The sequence below is a fragment of the Megalobrama amblycephala genome, linkage group LG3, assembly GCF_018812025.1.
Source record: "Megalobrama amblycephala isolate DHTTF-2021 linkage group LG3, ASM1881202v1, whole genome shotgun sequence".
Taxonomy (NCBI): Eukaryota; Metazoa; Chordata; class Actinopteri; order Cypriniformes; family Xenocyprididae; genus Megalobrama; species Megalobrama amblycephala.
The window spans coordinates 1,075,202-1,102,184 of NC_063046.1; the positions used below are offsets into that span (position 1 = coordinate 1,075,202).

At 37.0% G+C, this 26,983-nt stretch overlaps 3 protein-coding genes across 7 annotated transcripts in view; 2 read left to right on the plus strand and 1 right to left on the minus strand.

Annotated features, from left to right (window-relative positions):
• Window positions 1–443: 443 nt before the first annotated feature.
• Window positions 444–4,059, minus strand: lg3h11orf68 (linkage group 3 C11orf68 homolog). 4 transcript variants are annotated; one of them, XM_048183456.1, is made up of 3 exons: window positions 3,921–4,059; window positions 3,739–3,838; window positions 444–1,419 (listed from the first exon to the last, which is right to left on the minus strand). In XM_048183456.1, the coding sequence occupies exon 3, from the start codon at window positions 1,416–1,418 to the stop codon at window positions 666–668; it is 753 nt and encodes a 250-aa protein (XP_048039413.1). In that variant the 5' UTR covers window position 1,419; window positions 3,739–3,838; window positions 3,921–4,059; the 3' UTR covers window positions 444–665. The 4 variants fall into 4 exon arrangements, with proteins under 4 accessions (XP_048039413.1, XP_048039411.1, XP_048039412.1 ...); XM_048183454.1 differs by having other exon boundaries at window positions 3,688–3,838; XM_048183455.1 differs by having other exon boundaries at window positions 3,914–4,054.
• On the plus strand, window positions 4,039–10,443 carry drap1 (DR1-associated protein 1 (negative cofactor 2 alpha)). The gene is made up of 7 exons (XM_048183458.1): window positions 4,039–4,257; window positions 4,989–5,061; window positions 7,454–7,547; window positions 7,627–7,749; window positions 8,301–8,391; window positions 9,080–9,171; window positions 9,457–10,443. Exons 1-7 carry the CDS (start codon window positions 4,216–4,218, stop codon window positions 9,617–9,619), a joined length of 678 nt encoding a protein of 225 aa, XP_048039415.1. The 5' UTR covers window positions 4,039–4,215; the 3' UTR covers window positions 9,620–10,443.
• A 3,453-nt stretch (window positions 10,444–13,896) lies between these two features.
• LOC125264245 (mitogen-activated protein kinase kinase kinase 11) overlaps window positions 13,897–26,983 on the plus strand; it is a 30,571-nt gene continuing 17,484 nt past the window's right edge. The window contains exons 1-2 of one of the 2 annotated variants that reach the window (XM_048183459.1): window positions 13,897–14,444; window positions 14,514–15,466. In XM_048183459.1, the coding sequence (XP_048039416.1) occupies window positions 14,710–15,466 (757 nt within the window). In that variant the 5' untranslated portion in view covers window positions 13,897–14,444; window positions 14,514–14,709. Of the gene's footprint in view, window positions 15,467–26,983 lie in introns of both variants that reach the window. The other variant, XM_048183460.1, reaches the window with a different exon arrangement.

Sequence of the window (26,983 nt, forward strand, 5' to 3'; positions counted from 1 at the left end):
GATCCGTTACAGACGTCATCACGCACGACTTCAATCTGACAATATTAAGCCAAGACTGACTATCACTGACATCTTCTGCGAGAGGAGCGGTGAACCGCTCCGTGTGACCGGCTTTCTTTACATGTATAGTTTCCAGTCATTTTCACATTTGTACATAATCTGCTCTGAAGCTCCTGTACGACAGCGGGAGGATCAGTAAAGTTATATACACTGCTGCAAGCCTTGAAATAATCATGCATTCTGCTGTTCTGTCTGTGTATGCATTCACGCCTGTTTGTTATTCAGCACAAACGAGAGACTGATGGGAATGTTTCTGTGGCCTTACTGCAGTCCAACCCATGTTTGGACGTGATGTTGTGTTCGTATGCTTTTATACTATTATTTGATCTGTAATAAATGCAAATAACTGCAGACTGTGTTTGAACTTCACTGAGACACACAGCTGAAAATCTCCTGCTTGTTTATTTGGCAAAAAGAACAAATGAACCGAACGAAACCTCGTTAAATATAAAAAACAAAACAAGTTTTAAAAGAATAACACAAAGTGAAGCCCTTCAACAATTCGGCTGTATTCGCATGCAGTTCCTGCAAATGTGTCATTTCCACGTAATGAACAGAAATCGTCACCGTTTCGTAAAGGAAAACAAAAGAGTCGTAAGGTTGGGCTAGGTGACCTCCAGGTTGGTGACCCTGTTGACGATGTGCGAGCGGCGCGGGACGCTCTCCAGGTCGAACATGCTCTCGTAGACGGTGGGGCAGATCTTCCAGCGGTTGTTGCGGTAGATTCCCAGATACGTGTAGACGTCGGGCTTGTAGTAGAGCACGCACTTGACCCCGGCGGCGCGGATGGTGGCGTCCAGCCGCACGACCTGCTCCTCGTCGGTGAAGTTCTGGTTGTACACGCAGATGACGTGTCTGGAGTCGGAGCGCGGGCCGTGCGGGCCTCGCGGACTCACCTTGGCCGAGGAGATCTTGCCGTCCAGCGCGGCTCTGGCGATGCACTCCCAGGCGCGGTCCACCTTGAAGCCCGTGTCCAGGTGCACGAGCCACTTCCCGTGCAGGACGCCGTGGTTGAGCGCCAGCTCGCGGATGGTGTGGAAGGTGACGCTCCGGCCGCTGTCCAGCAGCGTTTCCCAGCTCTCCTGCAGGCCCTCCACGTCCCCCAGCTCCTCGCAGAAGTGCGGCCCGCGTACGGCGATCCAGCCCACCGGGCCCGTGCCGCCCTCGCCGTCTCCGTAGCGGCTGACCTGCGACGGCCTGTTGGACTCCAGCCAGCCGCTGAACTCGGCCCGCGGCGTTTTGCGTGCGTCGAATATGATCCAGGGGTCCATGTCGGCGGCCATGGCCTCGGCGGCGTAATCCTCCGCGGAGAGCTGCTCGGACCGATCGGCCTGGCCCGCAGCCTCGTCCTCCGCCATCCTGCCCAACACAAATGACCACAAACTGACGTTACGCGCAGCGTCTGTCGTGACTGTACTGCGTTCATCTGTCTATATGAGGGTTTCCATCACCAGTCGCTGTTTTAAACGTGTTAAAAGTGTTCAATGTTTTTCAGTGTCAGTGTTCCCTTTACGTAATGAAATGTTATTAAAGGTGCTCTATGTAAGTTTTTAACTGCACTAAAGCATAAAAACACCATAATATGTTTGCAGATATTTATTAAACATGCTGAGTTCACATACTCGTTTCTCTACAGCAGTTATTTTACTTTGCGTTCCGTGACGGAATTTCTGTTTGCGTTTCGGTCTGTGCAAGATGTCAGTTGAGTTCGCTCCTGTCTTCAAACTGGCAACCCGCGAGAGGTGGAGTCTGAGGAGGAGGGGGCGGAGCAAATGATATTTTGAATTTGGACTGCAGTACCCATTTAAACCACTAGCTGTCATTCTTACATACCGCACCTTTAACATGTTTAATGTTACATTTTGGAAACATTATGTAAATGTTACTTTTGGATGTTCTCGTGACTAGTGTTTTGTGCTAACGTTCTGAGAACGTTCTGTTAGCTGGGAAACACCTGTATAGACAGAATAAATAATCAATTATAATGATATAATATGACGACAAACATATTAAAATGACAATACTTGGGTTTGTGATTAAATGTGCGATTTTGTATCATGTCAGATGATGACCCAGCTAACAGGGAACATTCTCTCAATGTTATGAACGTAACGTTAATAGAACATTCATTCAAAGTTATAAGTTACATAAAATTTGGTTAACATTAAGTTATGAAAATATTATTATTGTTTTTTCATGGTTATATGAATGTTAGAGAAAACATTAAATTTTGGGAACGTTAATTTTGAACATTTTTGAACCGTCTGAAAAAAGTAGTAACATTTAAAAAACGTTTTCTCTTGGTTGTGTGAACGTTAAGAGAACATTCCATTCTTCAAACGTTATGAGAACGTTACTTTTGAATGTTCTCTGAACATTCTGAAAAGAGTTGAAATAATTAAAAAGCTTTAGATGAAGTTCTGAGAACGTTCTGTTAGCTGGGAAACACCTGTATAGACAGAATAAATAATCAATTATAATGATATAATACGACAGCAAACATATTAAAATGACAATACTTGGGTTTGTGATTAAATATGTGATTTTGTATCATGTCAGATGATGACCAGCTAACAGGGAACATTCTCTCAATGTTATGAATGTAACGATAATAGAACATTCATTCATTCATTCAAGTTATAAGTTGCATAACATTTGGTTAACATTAAGTTATGAAAATATTGTTTTTCATGGTTGTATGAATGTTAGAGAAAACATTAAATTTTGGGAACGTTAATTTTGAACCGTCTGAAAAAAGTAGTAACATTTTAAAAAACGTTTTTACTTGGTTGTGTGAACGTTAAGAGAACATTCCATTTTATCATTCTTCAAACGTTATGAGAATGTTACTTTTGAATGTTCTCTGAACGTTCTTAAACAAGTTTTTTAAACAATTAAAAAACGTTAGATGAACGCTAAAACTAAAACATTTCATGTTTTTGTGCTAACGTTCTGAGAACGTTCCGTTAGCTGGGAAACACCTGTATAATTATATATATATATATATATATATACACACATTAAAATGACAATACTTGGGTTTGTGAATAAATATGTTTTTCAGGGAACAGAAAGGTTCTCTCAATGTTATGACCGTTATAAATGATATAAAACGATAATAAATTCATAACAAAATTCATTCAAAGTTATATGTTAGGAAAATTATTCTTCATGAACACTATTTTAAGAACTAGTCTGACCAACTAGCACTTAATCAGGGTTTAATCCGTCTTTTTTAATTTCAAATTATAACAATCTACTTCATGCCTTCACGCGCTGTCGGAAATTTCCTACTTCCCACTTGTGAAGTCGTGATTACGAGCTAACTAGGAAACTACCGACAGCACGTGATTTTTACATCGTTCATGAAACGTGAATGTTCGTCTAACGTTTTTTAAATGTTTTAAGAACGTTCCCATAATGTCTGAAGATTTTTTTTAATGTTTTCTCGAACAATAAACGCTCAGAAATGATGTTTTCATAAGTTAAAGGGAACGTGTTTTTGTTTTCACTGTTTATATCGTCATCTCTTCATCATCAAACCTCATATTTACTCCCAAACCCCAGTATCGTCATTTTAATATGTTCTTTGGCACATTAATCGTATTAAAAGTGTAAAATTCTCACTCTGTAGTGTGTTTTTCTAGTGAAACTCTGCTGAGTCACTGCGGCTCTCACCCGCTTTCCGCCTCAACACTTCCGGTTTCCGCTTCTGTTTCTTCTTCTCTGTTGGTATTTTGTGTTGCAGCTCGACAGCGCCACCAGCTGTAATGGAGCGCTGGCGTCGAAGAAAAACAACAATAAATTAACAATAATCAAAACCCGTTTTTAAGTATATCTATGTCTATTTTACCTCATACAATTTAGTTTTAAAGTAATTCCACCTCGACTTCTGAACTTTATTTAAACCCCGGAAGCACAAAAGCGAACCGTAAAGCAGCGAGTACTCGCGCAGCCGGAAATCACGAAAAATCCACCGTAAAATGCCGATAAAAATCGCAGAAACGCGCGTACGGTGATCAGTGATGGCGCTTTAATCGCTTTAGCGACGGATCAGCGGGAATCGAACGAGTTTATCCTTCATATTTACCGAGTTTGGCGACAGACTGACGGAACCGAGCGAGAGCTGCTGCCGCCGGTCCGGTTGTGCGCGAGATGCCGAGCAAAAAGAAGAAATATAACGCCAGATTCCCTCCGGTGAGACTCGACACACTCTCATTACACACATCCAGCAGATTACACGAGTTTAAAGGCCTTTAATGGAGACTTTGCGCTGTAAATATGGAAATATGAGAGAAACAGCAGCAGAAACAGGCTTTCAGTCAGGTTAGCCGCTAGCTCGCTAAACGACTGTGATTGGGATTAATCCGCTTTAATCGAGTTTAATCTAATATAATCGATCAGTTTATGACGTGGGGGGTGTACTGGATCTCATGTACTCAAACAGAGTCTCTCAGTGAGGTTTAGTGTAAAGATTTGAGCATCAGGATGGTTAGCATGAATGCTAGCTGTCCTCCCTCCCTCTCTCTCTCTCTCCTGTGTGTGTTGTGCTCTTGATCCAGTCTGTGTGTTCAACAGCTTTAAAAGACTCTGAAGACCCTAGTTAGTGTGGAAATGTGTGTATTATGATATCAGATCCAGCCATCAGCTGATCCGGTTTACACTGCATTCACACTTGAGTCATTCAAAGTGGTTTCAGGTTGTTTTGTTGATGTTCAGTTGTTGTTATTGATGATTTGTGATTGTGTGACAGATGAGCTCAAACATGTGCTTTTGTTGACATCTGAATGAAGACAGTTTTCATTTGAATATCGTGCATGACTGATCTCTGGCTTACATGTTTCAGTTTTCGTGAAGCGATGATGCTCGGTTTCACTGATGCTGTAGAAGTGAATGTCTGGAGTGTCTCTGTGTGTTTTGTTTTGCAGGCCAGGATTAAGAAGATCATGCAGACGGATGAAGAAATCGGCAAAGTCGCCGCTGCAGTTCCTGTCATCATCTGTATCCTTTCACTGTCGCCTCATGATTGTGTGCTTTAATAAAACCAAGACACTACAGACAAAACCAGTGTTTTGATCATGCACTGATGAGTTTTGGCTTTATAACATGTCGTCTTTCAGACTAGTGGAGAGATAATATCCTAAAAAAACAGGTTTAAGTGTTTCGTTTACTACATTTGATCTTTTTTCATCTGTATATTTCAGTTTCAATGCATATCTTTAAAGGCTTTTTTACAAAAAGTTTTTTTACTCCACTTCAGTAACACTTACATACACCAAAACTTAAAGTTTTATTCATATCTATATTCTGAAGGTTTTTACTGTGGGATTTGTTCATATATCATTCACCTGATTATATATTTAACATTTTTATTTCTAAAAACATGGTGTTTTTTTTCCCCCTCCTGGACGTTGTTAGTATTTTCTGGTAAAAAAGAGAAATCCAAATTCCCCTCTATAAAAATCTTTAACTCTGATGTGTCTGCAAAATCAGACACAAATTTTGAACCTGGCTTCATCCAATGTTCAGATTTATGTACTAGAATGTATGCAAATTAGATCATATTTATATATTTATTTTGCATATTTAAACGAGTAATATAAAACAGTTGTCTCAGATTTCAACTGCGATACATATATTTTGAAGGTCGTTTTATCAATTTTTTTTTTTTTTTTTTTTTTCCTCCACTTCAGTAACACTTACATACACCAAAATTTAGAGTTTTACTCATATCTATATTCTGAAGGTTTTTACTGTGGGGTTTGTTCATATATCATTCAACCTGATTATATATAACTTTTTATTTCTAAAAACATGATAAAAATGTTTTTGTTTTTTTTCTGTCTGTTGACTGTATTCTGTATTTTCTGATTTATTTTAGCAATGTACAGTTTTATTCCTCTAAAAAAAAAAAAATATATATATATATATATATATATATATATATATATATATATATATATATAAATGTGTGTGTGTATATATATATATATATATATATATATATATATATATATATATATATAAAATGTGTGTGTGTGTATATATATATATATATATATATATATATATATATATATATATATATATATATATATATATATATATATATATATATATATATATATATATAAAATGTTATTTTCAATATTTTTTTTTTTTTTTGCAGTGCAGAAATCTGACCTGTTTTGATTATTTGGCCACATCATAATTGTTAAACATCCAAAATACATAATTAAGTGTTTATTTTATTACACTTAATCTATTTGCATCTTCAGTTTTCAACTGCAACATATTTCTTTTGAAGGCTGTTTTATCAAAAAGTTTTTTTTTCTCCACTTCAGTAACACTTCCATACACCAAAACTTACAGTTTTATTCATATCTATATTCTGAAGGTTTTTACTGTGGGGTTTGTTCATATATCATTCACCTCATTATATATTTAACATTTTTATTTGTAAACATTTTGAATTTTTTTTTTTTTTTTTTTGGCTGTTGACAGTATTTTCTGGTACAAAAGAGAAATCCTAAATCACCTCTGTAAAATTACAACAAAATCAAACACAGATTTTGAATCTGGCTTCGTCCAATGTTTAAATGATTTAATTTGCATATTTAAACAACATTTCAGAAAAGTTGTAATATAAAACTGTTGTCTTAGATTTCAATTGCAGTACATATCTTTGACTCAAGATTAGTTTTTTTCCTACACTTCAGTATATATACTTGTGTATATACACTTCAGTTCATATATCATTCAACTTGATTTATATAACATTTTATTCCTAAAAACATGTCTGTTGACAGTATTTCTGATTTATTTTATAAATTTACAGTTTTCTTTTTCTGATATTTTAAGGGCTTTTACAACATTTTATTTCTAAAGTAAAACATATATTAATAGAATTTTTAAATGATATTAGACAACGTTTTTATTCAGAAAATATATTAATGGACATTTTTAAAAAGGTCTCTCCTGGAGCAATTTTACAATTTTTTTTTCATACATTAAATTGAAATATTCTATATAATTATTATTACTATTGTTGTTATTGTTATATATGTATGTTTTTGTATATTGATTAAGACAATTGTTAAATTATTGTAAACAATGTATTGAAACAATGTGTAGTGATATTGTTTATATATATATATATATATATATATATATATATATATATATATATATATATATATATATATATATATAATATTGAAATGCTGTTGATTTTGCCGTGAATCTAGTCATTGCTGCTGCTATGGCATTAAATCATAAATAAAATAATTTTTATTTCTTAAAACATTATTTTTTCTTAGCAGTGCAGAAATCTGAGCTGTTTGATTGTCATTAGGTCGCCCCATATCTGCTATTTCCTTGACTGTGAGTTGAGCTCGTGCTCTCGAGCTGTTCCTGGAGTCTCTCCTGACGAAAGCCTGTCACGTCACCCAGTCACGCAATGCCAAAACCATGACAACATCACACTTGTACGTCACGTCCATCACATGACTCCTGTTGTTTGATCGCTTCATTTGCCAATGCATGTGTGTGTGTGTGTGTTTGCAGAAAGCAGTGCATTGAACTGGAGCAGCAGTTTGACTTCCTGAAGGATCTGGTGGCGGCAGTGCCCGACATGCAGGGAGATGGAGACGAGAACCACACGGAGAGTGGCGAGAAGATCCCTCGCAGGTCAGATACTCAAGTGTTCTAGAAAAAAAATTGATTTATGTGTTTAAATTACATATAAAATTTCCATGCATTTTACACCGTTTTAACATGAACAAACTAATGTGTGTGTGTGTATATAGATGTATGTATTTTAACCTTGTTCATACGTTTTAACTGAATACATTTAATTGTTTTTGCAATAATTCTAATAATAATTCCTTAATTCTAAGCAATGTGAATAAATGCATTTTCAAAATATGATTATTTTTCAATAAAATTGGTAACACTTTACAGTAAGGTCTCATTTGGTAACATTAGTTACTACATTATGCATAACAATAATCAATATATTTTTACAGCATTTATTAACCTTTGTTAATGTGAGTTCACAGTGCATTAATGTTAACATACAACTTTTGATTTAATAATGTATTGGTAAACGTTGAGATTTACATTACATTAATTGATATGAATAAATGCTGTAGAAGCAATGCTTGTTAACTATAACTAATTAAAGTGTTACCATAGAATCTACTGAAAGTGTTTGAGTGTTTTGTGTTTGGTGTCTTCAGAGGTCGTAAGCCAGGCTCGGGCCGCAAGAACGGCGGCGCTGGGGCGAAGGGCAAAGACAAGAAACTCTCAGGCACTGAATCAGAGCAAGAGGTAAATGAGTCCTGAATTACTGTATCCCACAATGCAGTGCTTTATTTCATTACATCACACTCAGATTCAAAAAGACCTACAGGATTTTCCATAATAAGTCACGTTTTTATCATCAAACGTGCGATAATATAATGCAATTAACATCAAGCACACGTAACGTGTAAATCGCACACATTTGTGCTAATGGATCGTCAGATAAAATTTATTTGCAAAGTTTCCCTTTAAATTCGTTTAATGAATGCCACTTTAAGTTTTTGTTTTACACTTACATTTTTCATTTCTATTCTCTTTTCAATAGCATTAATTTGAAAGGATTGGTTGTAAATAAGTCATAACTGCACTGTCGATTGAACAAAACAAAACAAAAACAAGCAAACATACTAGTTTCGTCAGATGCGTTAAAGTGACGAGAACTAAACTAGAGCTGTCAAACGATTAATCACAATTAATCTCATCCAAAATAAAGGTTTGTGTTTACATAATATCTGTGTGCATACTGTGTATATTTATTATTTATATATAAATACAAACACATGCATGTGTATATTTAACAAACATATATTATATTTATATATTTAAAAAAGAAATTTAATTAATCATTTGACAGCACTTGTTTATAACGTTTGTAAATGTTTGGCTGTGCTGCAGAACGCCTCAGAAAGAGTGTGTTGATGTGTTTTGTGTTCAGGACGATTCAGAGGACAGCGAGACAGACGGAGAGGAGGACGAGGACACGTCTCAAACCAGCACAAACACACAGCCTGCCTCCTACTACCACAGGTACACCTGCACACCCGCAGTCACTGTTCTGAGGAGAAATGTATGAATGACACTAATGCATTGCATTATATTATTTAACCGTGTTCATACTTCTAAACTGAAAGTAACTTTCACAATATACATGTGGATCCAAGCAATACATGTAAATAATATTCAAATGAATGCAAATATTTAATCATGAAGGAAACGGATCAGATGTCTGACTGACAGTACACAGTGCACAAGTTTGTTGAAGCTGTGTAATGCACAGATGTTGAGTGTGTCCTGGTGTGTTTTCTGCCTCAGTCCGGACGTCCCGCCGCAGTACGTGCCCATGGGCTCGCAGCAGCAGGGCTCGGCGTCTCCGTTCGCCCCGCACCCGTCGCTGATGGGGATCCTGCCGCCCGCTCCCGCGCCGGCGCCGCAGAAGAACCACGACGAGGACGACGACGAGGATTACGACTCGTAGCTCTCCGCTTTTGTTCTTCAGCTGCTCGCGGTGAAAAGAGAGACAGAAGGAGGTCGTAGGTATCGAGCGTCACAGGAAGATGAATAGGTTCTGTATTAGCTGTTTTAATTTTTTTTAAAGTCTTATTTTATTGTCCAGGAACAGTTATGCTTGTTTTATTGTGGGCGTTTTTTCTTCAGTTCGCGAGAGAAGGTGTTTCGGTGTAGATTTACCCCCGTGTATGTTTGCACTTTCGTCCGGATCTGGTTTTCAGAGCATTCGTCACTCCGGTCTGCGTCACGTCACGCTCGACTCGTGACCAGGACGTTCAGGAGGTTTTTCTTTCTTTTTTTAGCAGAAGATGCTCGTGTTCGTCAATCCTTGACTTGTTTTGTAAGGGAAATGCAGAGCGAATAGTTCTGTTCTTTTGCTTTTGTCACTTATTATGTTTCTGGTTTTGTCCTTTTTAAGCTAGTTTTACAATTAAAGCTTCTTTCCTCCATTGATTAAACTGTCTAACCGTCACTCAGAGGCACAGTTCATTTTTCTTTTCACCCCATGTAAGTCGTGAGCTGGACGTGACTGATCTGATTTGCAGGCGAGTGCTTCTGCTGCGTTTTAATGGTTTCAGACTCTTTCTGTTGGTTTCTCCAGGACGATGCACATTTGTATAAATGATATTCCCTCTTTGTTTTATATCTTTTAGACTCTTTTAATGTTTGCTGTGAGGTTGGAGAGAAACTTGACTTTCTCTTGTCTCCATGTGTACAGCGAGGCTGCGCTCTGTTCGCTTTTAACCTTCTCTTGATTTTGTATGAGTGAAATAAACTTTGAGGTTTCAGTAATTTGCCCTTTCCATGTGCTTTACTCATGATCATCTTCATCTGTCAGCTCTTATAATCGCTGCTTGATTTGACTGTGATCTGCAACATCATCTGGTTATTCCTGGATGATCACGTTTAACGGCACAGACATGAAGAACACGCGTGACCTCGAAATCAAAAGATGTTTGACATTTTAGCAGACACTTTAAATTGTTTGATCATTTATCCGTAATTAAAGCACAATGCTCATTTCCTTATTCTCATTGTAATACAGTAGTGTTTTGATATACAATGCAATAAAAATGTTTTTATGATGTGCAAGTACTTTACAATCAGTAAGTAATTTTGTCTGAACGTAATCAAGAGTGTTTGACGCTTCATCCTGAGAGCGGTGCTTTAGAATGATGTCACGATGTAAAAATCTTCATGCGCATGATAATAAGCTTTATTTTCTTCCCAGCTTTACCGTTTAAACCCTGAACAGATTGAGTTTGATCACTGAAAGGATTGAAGTGCACAATGTTTGTTGTTTCACACATTCACAAAGTGTTAAGATTTTTAAACGTTTCAAAAAGAGTCTCACCGAGGCTTTATTTATTGGATCAAAAATACAGTAAAAAGTGTAGTTACATTGAAAAACTGCTGCTTTCTATGTGAATATATTGTGAAATGTTCAAAAAGAACAGCGTTTTTATTTGAAATAGAATCTTTTGTAATGTTATAAATGTCTTTACTGTCACTTTTGATCAACTGAATGTGTCTTTGATCAAGAAAAGTATTAATTTTAACATTACAAACGATTCCGTTTCAAATAAATGCTGATCTTTTAAACTTTCTATTCATCAAAGAATCCTGCGAAATAAAATGTATCGCAGTTTCCACAAAAATACTGTTTTTAACATTGATAATAATCATAAATGTTTTTTGAGCATCAAATCATCATATCAGAATGATTTCTGAAGGATCATGTGACACTGGAGACTGGAGTAATGATGCTGAAAATGATCACAGGAATAAATTACACTTTACTATATATTCACATAGAAAACAGCTGATTTACACTGGAATAATATTTCACTGTTTTACTGTATTTTTGATCAAATAAATGAGCAGAAGAGACTCTTTCAGAAACATTAAAAAATCTTATACACACACATTATTATATTTAACTTCAAGTAACAAAGTTACTTCTTTTATGGTTTAGTTGTAGTTAATAGTAACCCTGACCTCCATATTAAATCTGATCACGTTCTCAGCATCACACACACCGGCGAACCCATCAGATATTTGTCTGGTGTACAGCGTCACTAACTTCAGCTGCTGAACTCTCTGACGTGGATCTTCACCGATGTGGCGTTTCCATCTGTACTGTTGTTTGTCCTTTGGCTCTAAACTGCAGCTGTACTCTGAGTTCAGGACGTCCAACACATGATTATATGTTTGACCCAGCGGTGGATGATAGAGTTACAGACCGAGCCTCGGATCACACACTGACGCTGAACCTATACGAGAACTGAAGAGCTCCGGATAAATCCTTCATTATGGACCAAACAAATCCCACAAGGATAGAAATAATACCAGAAATCTTTGATCTTGTGTGGACATTTTTTGGTACATGTGAGGAAAACCGCTTATAAATCATATCAAAATTAGTATGTCTATGGAAAGTGTGTGTGTGTGTGTGTGTGTTCTAGCAGTCAGAAGCTCAGTTGTGACCAACACACTATATAAACAACTGCATCCTTCCTGCAGAAATGATGACTCAGGCCTCAGAGAGTGTGTGTGTGAGTGTGTGATCTTATAAATGAGGGTCTCTCATTCATCACAACATATGAACATCGTCTCTCTCCACCTGAAAAACCTTTAACATTTAATTGAACCACTAAATGCTGTTTGGATTATCAAAACATTCTTCAGACTGAGAGAAATGGTTCTTCTGTGGCATCACTGTGAAAAGCTTTACTTTTAAGAGCTTCGTGTCTCTTCCAACAGCCTTGACAGTAAGATAACTATCATGTGTGAATATACAGGTGTTTCTTCATCTGCTGCTCACTGACCCTGTGCAGATTCTCCACACACACTATCATTTACTTCAACCCTCGTTTTTCATCTCAATGAATGTCATTCAGCACATCTGAACTGATGCGTTGTGTTTGATGGAAACGACCATCAAAGGCTCGACAAACGGAAAGGTTTCATTTCCTCTGGACGTATTTACAGCCACTGGCCTCGAGACCTCAGGAATCATGTCTGATAATGACACTGAAGGTCTTTAACTTCATACCTGCCTTACACTTACTGAGCTTACCACGCTTTTAGAATATTTAGACTTTTAAAGGCAACTTCTGTCAAAAACAAACTGAAACAGAACTTTGTTGCCCATGAAACATACGGTTAATTGCTCACACATTGACTGCTTCAGCGGGGCATGTTGTCACACTGTATGTAATGGGATATAATCATAATGAAATGCTTTTCAGCACATATCTGTATTTACAATGTATTTGACTATTTAATAGCTTTTCAATGGGATTTAAACAATAAAAGAATCATTTAAAACATTAAACCTGTTAAATTAACAAAAGAGGTTGTTAAACACATCCACAATAATTCCAAGCAATATGCAAAGAAAAATAAATAAATACAGACATATATATATATAGCAAACTATTTAGATGTCCGCATCAATAGAAATTTGCAAAAGTGGTTTTATATACATAGAAAGCACAAGTTAAATGTCTATTTTTAAGGTTTCAAATTAGAATAAAATGTCAAAATGTGGGTGAAATAATGTTCCACTGTCATTCAGTGTAACACTTATATTTGAAACAACACACTTATTCTGACCTGTACATGTTAAAATACATAAAGAATAAGTGAGCATGCTAATTTTTTATTGCATTTTAAATGAGTAAAACATTATTGCTGACAAATGAGTAAAAACCTAGGCAAAGTTTAAAGATGTAAAATTACAAGTAATTAGCATTTAATATGGCATAAATAGATTTTTTTGTTGTAAAAATCCCTAAAAGGATTGTTACACTGAATGACAGTTTAGTGCATGTCTTCTGTAAATCATGGTAAAAATGTATGAAATTTAATTTTTGCTCAAATTAAATTAAACAGGACCCATTCTGATGTACTGAAAAACAACAATTCAAAGCTGTATTATAGTTATGGTTTTGATGTTTAAAAACCCTTTTTCATATATATATATATATATATATATATATATATATATATATATATATATATATATATATATATATGTATAAAATAAAGTGAGGCATTTATACGCACGCACACACACACACGTGACAACATGTTGAATATGAGTAATAGTATGTGCTTTTATATGAATTACTTTACAAACTTAAAATGTATTATTAGTGAAGGAAAAATAGCAACAACAAACAATCAACAATATATAGAAACAGAAAGAGCTGAGTCTGTCATTTGTACACACACACACACACACACACACACACACACAGTGGCCAGGAGAGGGAGGAGGAGAGTCGACAGTCATCTGATCTTTTCCTGTCCCACCCTCTACCGGACGGACGGGAAGAGTTCACGGTAAACGGGCTCAACACACGGAGTTCGCGAACGTTTCTGATGCGAACGAATGAAGACGATCGACGTGGAGCCGCTGAAGTGACGCGCCGCCATTAAAACAGCGAGACGCGATCAGCTGAGCGCCCGCGCGCCTCTTCCTGCTACTGAAACCCAGAGAAGTTCAAGGAACTCGAGCAGAACTTCAGAAACATCTGAAAGAAGACCCACGATGATCGGTCCGGACGGGGAAACCTGACGACGCGTTCTAGACGGTCATGAGAGAGCGTTTGTGAACGCGTTTGGCGCACGCTGAATTCGCTTTTCCTGCTATTCTTCTTCAGAGCGTTTCCTGCTCGGGCAAAACCACAGCGAACCAGCTGCTAAAAATACTGACCCCTCCATGGACCGCTAGACAGAGACTCGAGTCTAATGTTTGTCCTCTCGCTCGGGAGTTTCAGATCTGGGTAAGCCAGTAGATCCATGTGTTCATTCTCTCTGTGGAGCTGTATGATATTTATAAGTGGTGTTTTTAGAGTATGCAGGTCCTCAAGTGATCTGATCTGGAGCTCGGAGCGTCCGTTCACTCCATCCGTTGCGTCTACATGGGGATTCATGACTGATGGAGACACATCCACCGATGATCCGGACGTACAGAGATCTGAGGGCGAGAGGGGTCGAGACGTACCCACCTGAACTTCCACAACACGCTTTGTAAACCTTGTAAACTTCATGGAGCCGCTGAAGAACATATTCTCCCGCAGCTCGCTGTCCACCTGGAAGAGCCTGGATCAGACTCAGAAGGGAAACTTCACCAACCCGGTTTGGACCGCTTTGTTTGACTATGAGGCCACGGGGAAGGACGAACTGACCCTGCGTAAAGGGGACCTGGTGGAGGTCCTGTCTCTGGATTCGGAAATATCCGGAGATGAGGGATGGTGGGCGGGAAAGGTCAACAACAAGGTGGGAATTTTCCCCTCCAACTACGTCTCCTTCAAACCCAGCGCGTACGGCAAACTGCCGGGTTCTGGCGTCGTCCAAGACTTGGGACCGGCCGTGGTGAGCGAGTTGGAGCCGGAGGCGGTGGATTTCAGCGAGCTGAGCCTGGAGGAGGTCATCGGGGTGGGAGGCTTCGGGAAGGTCTACCGGGGCACCTGGAAGGGCGAGCTGGTGGCCGTGAAAGCGGCCCGGCAGGACCCGGACGAGGACATCAGCGTCACGGCCCAGAACGTCCAGAACGAAGCCAGACTCTTCGCCATGCTCAAGCACCCCAACATCATCACGCTCAAAGGGGTCTGCCTGCAGGAGCCCAACCTGTGTCTGATCATGGAGTACGCGTCCGGAGGCCCGCTGAGCCGCGCTCTGGCCGGGCGACGGATCCCGCCGCATGTTCTGGTCAACTGGGCCGTGCAGATCGCCCAAGGGATGCTGTACCTGCACAGCGAGGCCATAGTGCCCGTCATCCACCGAGACCTCAAGTCCAACAACAGTAAGTTCACACCCTTCAACTCTGGACAGTCTGATGTTGTGTTTGCCTCTCTGAATCGAGTCCTGTGTGGTCCGAGTGTTTCCAGCCGAGTTTCCTTCATAACACCATTAATGCGGATCTCCTAAAGGGATGTGGGAAAATATGACAGGAAAAATGCTTTTGCATTCACACATTTCAAAAGTGTTGCTTCCTTTGAGAAACTTTGCATTTGCACACAAAACATTGTCATTTTTCCTTCCATATCATTATTTCCTTCACAAAAATATTTGCGTGCAAATGCAAAATACTTTTGATTATGCATATTTTAAATTATATTTTAATGCTGTTGCATTCACTCATCAAAAATATTGCTTCCCCGAGAGACTCTGCGTTTGCACGCAAAACATTTGCATGAATTTGCAAAAGATTGAAATATAGTTTTTCCTCCCACCTCACAAAAGTTTTGAGCAAACGCAGAGTCTCTCGGAGGAGAAAGCTGAAAGCATTGGAATATAATTTTTCCTCCCATCTCATTTCCCTTTAAGGATTCTCTCAGAATGAATCAGACGCATCCAGTATGGTCCATTCTTGGATTCAGCTGCTGGTGGTGTTGTGTTGTGTTGTGTTTTGGGATTATTATCAGGCCCTCATGGAATCTTTGCCCGCAGAGCTCGGGAAAAGGCTCTGCAGGTTTCCGCAGAATCGTAACACCCATCATTTACAGACTTCTACATCCTCTACCCAGTGCATGTGCGTTTGGTTTGGTATTGTGTTTAGCTTGATTGTTCAACATTCTGGTCATTTCAAGCCCATTTAAATCCATTCCACAAAATTCCAATGATTCCATCTGGGCCTAGATTGTATTTATTTGGGTTATTTGGTTGAGCTCCAGGACTCTGAGAGAATTGCCCGTTTCGGGGGGAAGAGGATATTCCCATGGCATGTATCACACACTTGTGAAGGGAATGTTGTTGGCCTGAATATCAAATGACATGCGCACACACTTTGCCAAGTTGTGAAACTCGATAAGAAGACCTCACACGGGTCAAGGATCATGTTAGGACGCAGACATGTAGTACTGAGATGGACTTTGTGTTTGTATTGCTGATTATGTCGTGCCATGTTTATTTCTCATGTAGGAGCCCATGACATCGACAGATACTTCCGTTCCGTGAAGCAGTCCCTTAAGAACATGTAAAAGTAAAATCTGATTTTATTGAGGCTAAAGTAAATGTGTGAACAATTGTGGGAAACGCTGTCAACACAGTCACAGGAGTGTATTTATCAGCACTTTGCAAAGACTTTGATCGCGGCTCATCCGACCAGAATATAGAGTCGGAAATATAAAAGTTTACACGCTGTGCATTTTAAAAATGAATATTTGCAGTCTTCCTTCCTATATTATTCTTTCTTTTTTCCCTCTCTCTTGCACGTCTGTTGCGTTATTGTCCACCCACGTATATCCCATGATCCTTCACTTCCCTACAGAGTCAGGAGAGAGCGTGTCCGGCGGGCTGGAAACCACCTCAGTTGCGTAAAACAAACTTTTTAATGCCGGCTCGCAACACACTGCAGCCAAAGCAGCACAATTCCCTCGCTGTAGTTCTCGATCTTATCTGTCTCTCTTTCCCTCTCTCTCTCTCTCTCTCTCTCTCTGCCTGTTGTTTTTTAATTCTTTCCAAGCTCTTTGTCCCAGACCTGCCCTGACTTGTCTCTCGAGCTCCGCCGTTTCAGATCGCAGCATCCTGTGTTTTTCTTTCTTCTTTCGTCTGTTTCTCTTCTTTTTTTTTCCCCAGCTAACTTCATTTTTCGCTTCCTACTCATTTTCTAAAGACAGCCTCCCTCTGTTCCTGTGCTGAGGTCGATGACGGGGATTATGGGCCGTTGTTCAGGTCACTGCCATGCGTGGAGTTTCTTCAGCATATAATCAGTAGTTTAGTGTAAAGAGTTAAATTATTTCAGCAGTATTTTCATGTAGAGAGATTCTTCAGTTAATCAGATGTTTAATGAGAAGAGATACACTATTTCACCACTAGTCTAATGTGAAGAGATTATTCTTTATTCAGTAGCTTAATGAGAAGTTTCTTTAATCAGTAGTTTATAGTAAAGTTTCTTTAAGTAGTTTAATGTGAAGATTTTCTGTATTCAGTTGTTTAATGTGAAGAGTTTCTTCTTTATTCAGTAGTTTAATGAGAAAAGCTTATTTAATCAGTAGTTTATTGTGAAGTTTCTTTATTAAGTAGTTTAATGCAGCTTTTTCTTTATACAGTAGTTTAATGAGAAGAGTTTATTCCTTATTCATTACTTAAATGAGAAACGTTTCTTCTTTATTTAGTAGTTTAATAAGACTTTCTTCTTTATTCAGTAGTTTAATGTCAAGAGTTTCTTTATTCAGTAGTTAATGAGAAGATTTTTGTCTTTATTCAGTAGCTTAATGCAGATTCTTCTTTATTCAGTAGTTTGATGTTAAGAATTTCTTCTTAAATCTGTAGTTTAATTAATATGAAGTCTCTTCTTTATTCAGTATTTTAATGTGAAGAGTTTCTTTATTCAGTAGTTTGAGAAGTTTCTTTATTCAGTAGTTTAATGTGAACAATTTCTTTGTTCAGTAGCTTAATGCAGCCTCTTCTTTAATCAGTAGTTTAATGTCAAGAGTTTCTTTATTCAGTAGCTTAATGCAGATTCTTCTTTATTCAGTAGTTTAATGTTAAGAATTTCTTCTTAAATCTGTAGTTTAATTAAATATGAAGTCTCTTCTTTATTCAGTATTTTAATGTGAAGAGTTTCTTTATTCAGTAGTTAATGAGAAGATTTTTGTCTTTATTCAGTAGCTTAATGCAGATTCTTCTTTATTCAGTAGTTTAATGTGAACAATTTCTTTATTCAGTAGCTTAATGCAGATTCTTCTTTATTCAGTAGTTTAATGTTAAGAATTTCTTCTTAAATCTGTAGTTTAATTAAATATGAAGTCTCTTCTTTATTCAGTATTTTAATGTGAAGAGTTTCTTTATTCAGTAGTTAATGAGAAGATTTTTGTCTTTATTCAGTAGCTTAATGCAGATTCTTCTTTATTCAGTAGTTTAATGTGAACAATTTCTTTATTCAGTAGCTTAATGCAGATTCTTCTTTATTCAGTAGTTTAATGTTAAGAATTTCTTCTTAAATCTGTAGTTTAATTAAATATGAAGTCTCTTCTTTATTCAGTATTTTAATGTGAAGAGTTTCTTTATTCAGTAGTTTGAGAAGAGCTTCTTCTTTATTCAGTAGTTTGAGAAGTTTCTTTATTCAGTATTTTGAGTTTCTTCTTTATTCAGTAGTTTGTTTCTTCTTTATTTAGTAGTTTGAGTTTCTTCTTTATTCAGTAGTTTGAGAAGTTTCTTTATTCAGTAGTTTGAGTTTCTTCTTTATTCAGTAGTTTGAGAAGTTTCTTTATTCAGTAGTTTGAGAAGTTTCTTTATTCAGTAGTTTGAGAAGTTTATTTATTCAGTAGTTTGAGTTTCTTCTTTATTCAGTAGTTTGAGAAGTTTCTTTATTCAGTAGTTTGAGAAGTTTCTTTATTCAGTAGTTTGAGAAGTTTATTTATTCAGTAGTTTGAGTTTCTTCTTTATTCAGTAGTTTAATGCATTTTCTTTAATCAGTAGTTTAATATGAAGTTTCTTCTTTAATCAGTAGTTTAATATGAAGTCTGTTTATTCAGTAGTTTAATGTGAAGAGTTTCTTCTTTATTCAGTAGTTTGAGTTTCTTCTTTATTCAGTAGTTTAATGTGAAGAGTTTCTTCTTTATTCAGTAGTTTGAGTTTCTTCTTTATTCAGTAGTTTAATGTGAAGAGTTTCTTCTTTATTCAGTAGTTTGAGTTTCTTCTTTATTCAGTAGTTTAATGCATTTTCTTTAATCAGTAGTTTAATATGAAGTTTCTTCTTTAATCAGTAGTTTAATATGAAGTCTGTTTATTCAGTAGTTTAATGTGAAGAGTTTCTTCTTTATTCAGTAGTTTGAGTTTCTTCTTTATTCAGTAGTTTAATGTGAAGAGTTTCTTCTTTATTCAGTAGTTTGAGTTTCTTCTTTATTCAGTAGTTTAATGTGAAGAGTTTCTTCTTTATTCAGTAGTTTGAGTTTCTTCTTTATTCAGTAGTTTAATGCATTTTCTTTAATCAGTAGTTTAATATGAAGTTTCTTCTTTAATCAGTAGTTTAATATGAAGTCTGTTTATTCAGTAGTTTAATGTGAAGAGTTTCTTCTTTATTCAGTAGTTTGAGTTTCTTCTTTATTCAGTAGTTTAATGTGAAGAGTTTCTTCTTTATTCAGTAGTTTGAGTTTCTTCTTTATTCAGTAGTTTAATGTGAAGAGTTTCTTCTTTATTCAGTAGTTTGAGTTTCTTCTTTATTCAGTAGTTTAATGCATTTTCTTTAATCAGTAGTTTAATATGAAGTTTCTTCTTTAATCAGTAGTTTGATGCGAAGAATTTCTTCTTAAATCTGTAATTTAACGTGCCGAGTTTCTTCTTTAAGCAATAGTTTACTAATTAAACAAACTTTTCACATTGAACTACCGATTCAAGAATTAAGTTCAGTAGAGTTAGGTGAAGAGCTTTATTTCATCAGTGGTTTCATGTGAACTTTCTTTAGCATTTAAACGACAGTTTATATTGAAGAGTTTCTTCTGAGTTTAATGTGAAGAGTTTCATTATTTCAGTAGTTGAATGTGAAGTTTAATTGGTAAGACAGAATTACAGTTCAGTGAATTATGAAACATCTCTGAGAGTTGTGTGATTTTGGTTAAGATAAGAATAAATCAGATCATTGTTATATTGTTGTATGTGCCGTAAAACCTTACCTGTGTTTTTTTATCGTCTGTCAGATCTCTCAGAGCTCATCTGCGGTCTATTTTTGTCAGATCATGACGCCACACACAGTGAAATCACATTGGTCAAAATCTCCCTCCAAATAGCTGAATGCTAAGCATCAAATCTGGTCTGATTTGACACTTTTATTGAGGACAGAACAATTATTTCATGCTAGAAACTTGTCGTGTCACATCTAGAGAGGAAGAGTCGTGATAATGGATGGGTTGGTTGTCGTCTTGTCTTTTGTCATTGTGATGTTTGTCCTTCTCGGGAGTTTCAGTTTTCTCTCAAATGACTTTTGTGTCTCTTGTAATCACATTTAAAAAGCTACCAATAGTTTTGCATCCAAACATGGTTCAGCTCCGTCTACAGTCCAAAGTCTTCGTCTGTGTGTTTTCCAGGTGTGTACCGAGTTTCCCAGCGCAAGGACAAAATATCACTTTACAGGAACTAGAGGAAGTGATTGTAATGATGGCGACACCAAGTCAGATTTATTTATACAGCGCTTTTCATAACACACATTGTTTCCAAGCAGCATTACAGAAAATCATGATGTTAATGTTTATTATACCTTAATATCTGTATGCCTTATAGTTGCATTTAACAGATTAGAGCTGGATGATAATATAGTTGCATTTTGCAATGAAATAAAAAAATGTTTGTGGTATAGTATGTATCACTTTACCTGCATTCAAACATTACACACTCTCATAGTTGGGTTTACTTGTGTGTGTTACAGGGCTGCATGATTCAGGGAAAAAAATCTAATTGTGATTTTTCTGATAAAAACAAAGTTCCAGGTTTGCTGTGCTTGTTCGTAGGGCTGCACAATTTGGCCAACATTTTGTGATTATCAATATGACTATATAATAATAATAATAATAATAATAATAATAATAATAATAATAATAATAATAATAATAAAGTAATAATAATGGCAACAAGCATTTGTTATTAATCTTAGTTCATGTTAATTTCAACATTTAATAAAACATTGCATTTTTATTTTTTAAAATCAAAAGTTGTGTGTTAATATTATTATTTAATGGACCTGAGCTAACATGAACGAACAGTGAACAGCTGTATTTCTATTAACTAACTTTAAAAAAGATTCATAAATACTGTAACAAATGCATTGCTCATTGTTAATGTAAGATAATGCGTTATCTGTAATATTAATATTATAATGTAATATTAATATTATAATGTAATAACATTATAATAATGTAATAGTAATAATAATAGTAAATATTACTACAAAATACAAATATATAAAAATGGCTAAATAAAATCAAAATAAGAAATATTTCTATTGTAATATTTCAGTGTAAATTAAAATAATAATGAATAAAATATAATAATACTTTATTATTATTTTTATTATTATATTGATCCATCAATCTTTTATTTTCATAGAAAAACACAGCTTTTGTTGATAAGCAAAATCATTTTATTTAATTAAATTGCACCCTTTACAATATTAAAAAATCGCACTAAGCCATATTTGATTTGTTTTATTTTGAATAATCATGCAGATCTACTTGTATATCCAACTTTATATAGAGCTATAATGTGTGTGTGTGTATAATGTGTGTGCACTAATATAGTTTCCTTTTCATGACGACATAAACAGTGAAGCGTTTTGCTCTAAAGTGAAGTGTGTGTGTGTGTGTGTGTGTGTGTGTGTGTGTGTGTGTGTGTGTGTGTGTGTGTGTGTGTGTGTGTGTGTGTGTGTGTGTGTGTGTGTGTCTGTGTGTGTGACAGTAGTTGTAGGGAAATGACTTTCCATTTGTCCTTCAGTCAGATCTCATATGATCGCTGTTGTTCATGCGGATTATTATGAGATATTAATCAGTTGTTCACTTTGATTAATATCTCATAATAATCAGTGATAATACTGCAGCGTTTGTCGTTTCTCGATCCTGGAGATGGATTTGAACGAAACACTTGAAGGTCTAGACTTGCGTTCGGTTTGATTCAGTTTGATCATCTGCAAACCTCTCGTCGTGTCAGTCGTGTTTCTGCATCTGAGGCAGGAACTGTTCTAGAGAGAAACACTGATGCTTTTGATTGGTCCGTTTAACGTCTGACTCAGCCAATGGCAGGACGAGGACGAATGAATGAAATCTCAGTCGTGGAGGATAGTGACTTTCAGAGCAGATAAACTTAAAGGGATAGTTCACTCAAAAATGAACATGTCATCCAGACCAATGTGGTTTATGATTATCATATAGTTTTTAATGTCACACGTCATTTTACTTTAACTATGACATTTTTAACCTGGTAAACCAGCTGGTCTCTGGATTGATGCAGTCTACATCTCCGTATCAGACGTCTGAACAATTCTGGAAATTCAGTGATGTTAAAAATGCTGATCTTCTCCTCAGTATGTTCAGATGTCAGCTCAGTAAAGTGCTGAATCATTGAGTGGATGACGAATTTAATTTCTTTTATTTGGAAGAAAATTACATAAGTCATATTGAGTGTCTAACACAAACTATGAGACAAACACAACCTTGAGCAAAAATGACATTGTTTCCATGGAGTTTACACCTCTAAAAATAAGTTAAAGTAAAGACTTTAAAGTAAAGTTTTAGTAATTGTTTTTTGTCATATTTATTAGTTTTTTTATTGTTTGTTTTTTAAATGTCTATATAGTTCTTATTTTTTATTTCAGTTTAAGTTATTTTAGTACTTCAAGTGTGTGTGTGTGTGTGTGTGTGTGTGTGTGTGAGTGTGTGATAAGGACGAGTAGCTCATGGCCTCTCTTTATTTTGGAAAGGCCACATCCGGAGATTGAACAGGGAGATTTGGGGAGGAGGCAGGTACAAGCTTGGCACGGGATTCCCCTTTTTCCAGCCCTAGAAATATTTCCCAGCATGCATCGGGAGTTCAGCCTTTTCCCAAAGACAGTGGCGCTCTGGAATGAACATGTCAAGGGGGCAGAAAACACACACACACACACACACACACACACACACACACACACACACACACACACACACACACACACACACACACACACACACACAGTGACCGAAATCATCTGAATGCTGGTGGAAAATTTAGTTTGACTTTTTTTTAAACCCAGTGTGTTTGAAGAGTATTACTAGTGCTTAAAATCGTCATGAAATGTAAATTCAGCCTATTTTCCTAATGCATGATACAGATCTCACTGTGAGCGATTCATCCATGCTCGTGTTTAATTTTGTAAAAATTTTTTGACCTTGTAATATTTAATCAAACTGGATCTTCCAGTAAAGCGTCAGTCTTCTCTCTGGTGACTTAAGCCCCGCCCCTGCAAGCTCACACTCATCTGCATAGACTTCTGAGAGCCACGCCCACATCTCAACATCCAGTCAACAACAGACACGCAGAAGCGAGCCCCGCCCTTCATTTACTCTTTCGTCTTGATGTTCGTCACACTGCAGAGATCTCACAGCACCTGATCACAGAAACACACGAGAATAAAGCGCTGTGGTCTCAAATCATCTTTTGTTTATTGTCATCGATTACAATTTATTATCTGTTGTTTATTCATGATATTTACTGCAGTGTCTGTATTTTCTCACTTTATTTTATCCCAGTGACATCCAGTGTTATTTTAGTATTATTGATATGCTGTTATATTTTTTTTTGTAATATTTAGAATTTTTTATTTTTATATTTTCCATTTTTAGAGTTTTAGTCATTTTGTTGTGTTTTTTTGTTATTTAAACGAGGACAAATCGAAGATAACATCAGTAAACTATGGAGTGCCACAAGGTTACACAGTTACCTTAGCAACTGTCTAGCAACACCCTAGCAACCACCCAGGTTACCATAGCAACCTCCCAGCAACCATCCAGAACACCCTAGCGACCGCCTAGCAACACCTTAGTAACCACCCATGTTACCATAGCAACCACTTAGCAATTGACTAGCAACACCTTAGCAACCACCCTAAGTACCTTAGCAACTGCTTAACAACCGCCTAGCAACCACCCAGGTTACCATATCAACCGAGCAGCGAATTTTGCCACTGCAAGCACCATTCACATTTTCTTCAGGAAATCTAGTTTCTTCTAGTTTTTTTATTATTATTAAAAATAAGTCTATATCGATCTTATTGATTACTCTTTAATTAATTAATTTTATTTCAGTTTTAGTTGTTTCAGTACATCAAGTTAAACTAAATGAAAATGAGAACTGTTGCTTTCTGAAATAAAATAAGTTTAAGTTTTTTATATTTTATTTTAGTAGATTTCAGTTCATATTTATTTTATTTTAAGTAACAAATGTTTTTTTTTATAGTTTTAATTTTATTTTTATCTAACCATAATAACCCTGAACACAACTGTAGATCCTTTCAAGCCGTTAAATCAGCCGCTATTCTACCTGAGGGGTCGTCAGAGGTCAGAGGTCAGAGGTCAGGATGAACACCCGGCGCTGGTTAAACTTCAGCCGCTCACAGTTAATCAGTGACCGATTTCAGAGACTCATCCCTCTGAATGAGAGCTTGACATGCTTTCTCTTTTAGAATAAGATGTCTGGTAATTGTAGAACTAGTGTCATTGCTGGGGTGTTGCTATGGGCGGTTGCTAGGGTGTTTTGGGTGGTTGCTAGGTGGTTTCTGTAGTCTGACTGATAGACTGTCTGATTGTGGAGCGCTGGGGGTTTTTCCCTCAGAAGAACGAGTCTTTGTCTCTGTACGACATACAGACTGTCTGGCAGCCTCACACACACACACACACACACACACACACACACACACACACAGGAGAGACAGACGGACGTGAGAAGGTTAGAGGGTTGATTTGCTGTAGACCGAGAGGAATCATGATCAGCAGAGATGCATTGTGGGAGCGAGTGAACAAGGCCACCTCTCATACGGCCGCCCGGCATCTGCAACAAAACAAACACGGCCGGTTGCCGTGGTTACCATCTGCCGGTGTCGCCGTGGCATCCAGAGTGTGGTGAAGACGGTCACATTCCTTCAGATACGCGGGCGTAATTGTAGCGTGTTTTCTGACCAGAGAGACACGTGTGAGCAGATGTGCTGCGCCTGACGCTGAACCAGATCACACTCTGGCGCTTCACTGCTCCTCTTTTTCTTAACAAATGATTAGGATACATAGAAAACTGTAGCATCATCTGAAGTCCGTCTCTTCACAGGTGTTGGTCATCTGAGGTCATCTTAAGAGGCTGGATCCAAACTGAAGCTGATGTCCTCTCTAATTGCAAATGGAGAATAATTAGCGTAGCTGCTGTTCATAACATTAAGCAAAGATAGTCATGTGCAGTTGATCTGGTATGAGATGCATTATGTGAATGCTTGGCTAAAGAGATGCGTCTTTAATCTAGATTTAAACTGGGTGAGCGAGTCTGAGCTCCTAACATTATCAGGAAGGCTATTCCAGAGTTTAGGAGCCAAATGTGAAAACGCTCTCCCTCCTTTAGTGGACTTAGATATCCTAGGTACAACCAGAAGTCCAGAGTTTTGTGACCTTAGAGAGTGTGAAGGATTGTAGGGCGATAGAAGATCAGTTAAGTCAAGTCAAGTCAAGTCAAATTTATTTATATAGCGCTTTTACAATTGGTAATTGTTTCAAAGCAGCTTTACATATTAGACGCACAGAAAAAAAGGGAAGTGGTTAAAAATAAGCTGTACAAACAAGCGTGGTAATATGTAACATATACAAGATGGTGCTACATTAAGCCAATGTCGGCTGACTCCCAGGGGTGGAAAAAAACCCCTAGGAGAAAACCCAGCGTGGGAAAAAAGTCCTAGGAGGGAAAAAACCCCTTGGAAGATATATATAATATATGTAAATGGATATGGAGATCAAAATCTGAATTATACATTTTTATTATAGAGATTAAAAATAGATTATATATATATATTTGTAAGCGGATACGGGGATTTAAAAATCTATGCAGCCAGAACTGGATCTGTAGGCCCATTGTCTCCTGGGCTACGTTGTAGTCAGGTCCAGACACAGGTTCTCCATCTGATCTGGATACGGTCTGGATCCAGCACCCGGAAAACCTTGGGATAAGCAGAGAGACAGATATTAGCGTAGATGCCATTCTTATTCTGATGTACAGGTATATCTAGTGTTATAGGAAATGTTCTCGGTTCCGGCCGACCTAATTATTGCAGCGTAACAATCCTTTAACGGATTTGAAAAATGTTAATGTATTGATAATGTGTTATGTGTATGCAAGAGCAAAGAGATGTTTTTAGTCTAGATTTAAACTGACAGAGTGTGTCTGCTTCCCGAACAATGCTAGGAAGATTGTTCCAGAGTTTAGGTGCTAAATAGGAAAAGGATCTGCCGCCTTCAGTTGATTTTGATATTCTGGGTATTATCAACTGGCCTGAATTCTGAGATCGCAATAAACGTGAAGGACTATAATGCATTAAGAGCTCACTTAGGTACTGGGGAGCTAAACCATTTAGTGCTTTATAAGTAAGTAGCAAGATTTTAAAATCTATACGATGTTTAATAGGGAGCCAATGTAATGTTGACAGAACTGGGCTAATATGGTCATACTTTCTGGTTCTAGTAAGAACTCTAGCTGCCGCATTTTGGACCAACTGTAGTCTGTTTAAAAGCCGAGCAGAACAACCACCCAGTAGAGCGTTACAGTAATCTAGTCTTGAGGTCATGAATGCATGAATCAACTGTTCCGCATTTGTCATTGAGAGCAT

What these genes read in the sequence shown, in the direction of transcription:
- drap1 (XM_048183458.1), top strand. Translation starts at nt 4,216, where the DNA reads ATGCCGAGCAAAAAGAAGAAATATAACGCCAGATTCCCTCCG. An exon ending in ATAACGCCAGATTCCCTCCG is followed by an intron (nt 4,258 to 4,988) that starts GTGAGACTCGAC and finishes TTTGTTTTGCAG; the next exon opens with GCCAGGATTAAGAAGATCAT. An exon ending in CCTGCCTCCTACTACCACAG is followed by an intron (nt 9,172 to 9,456) that starts GTACACCTGCAC and finishes TTTCTGCCTCAG; the next exon opens with TCCGGACGTCCCGCCGCAGT.
- lg3h11orf68 (XM_048183456.1), bottom strand. Translation starts at nt 1,418, where the DNA reads ATGGCGGAGGACGAGGCTGCGGGCCAGGCCGATCGGTCCGAGCAGCTC.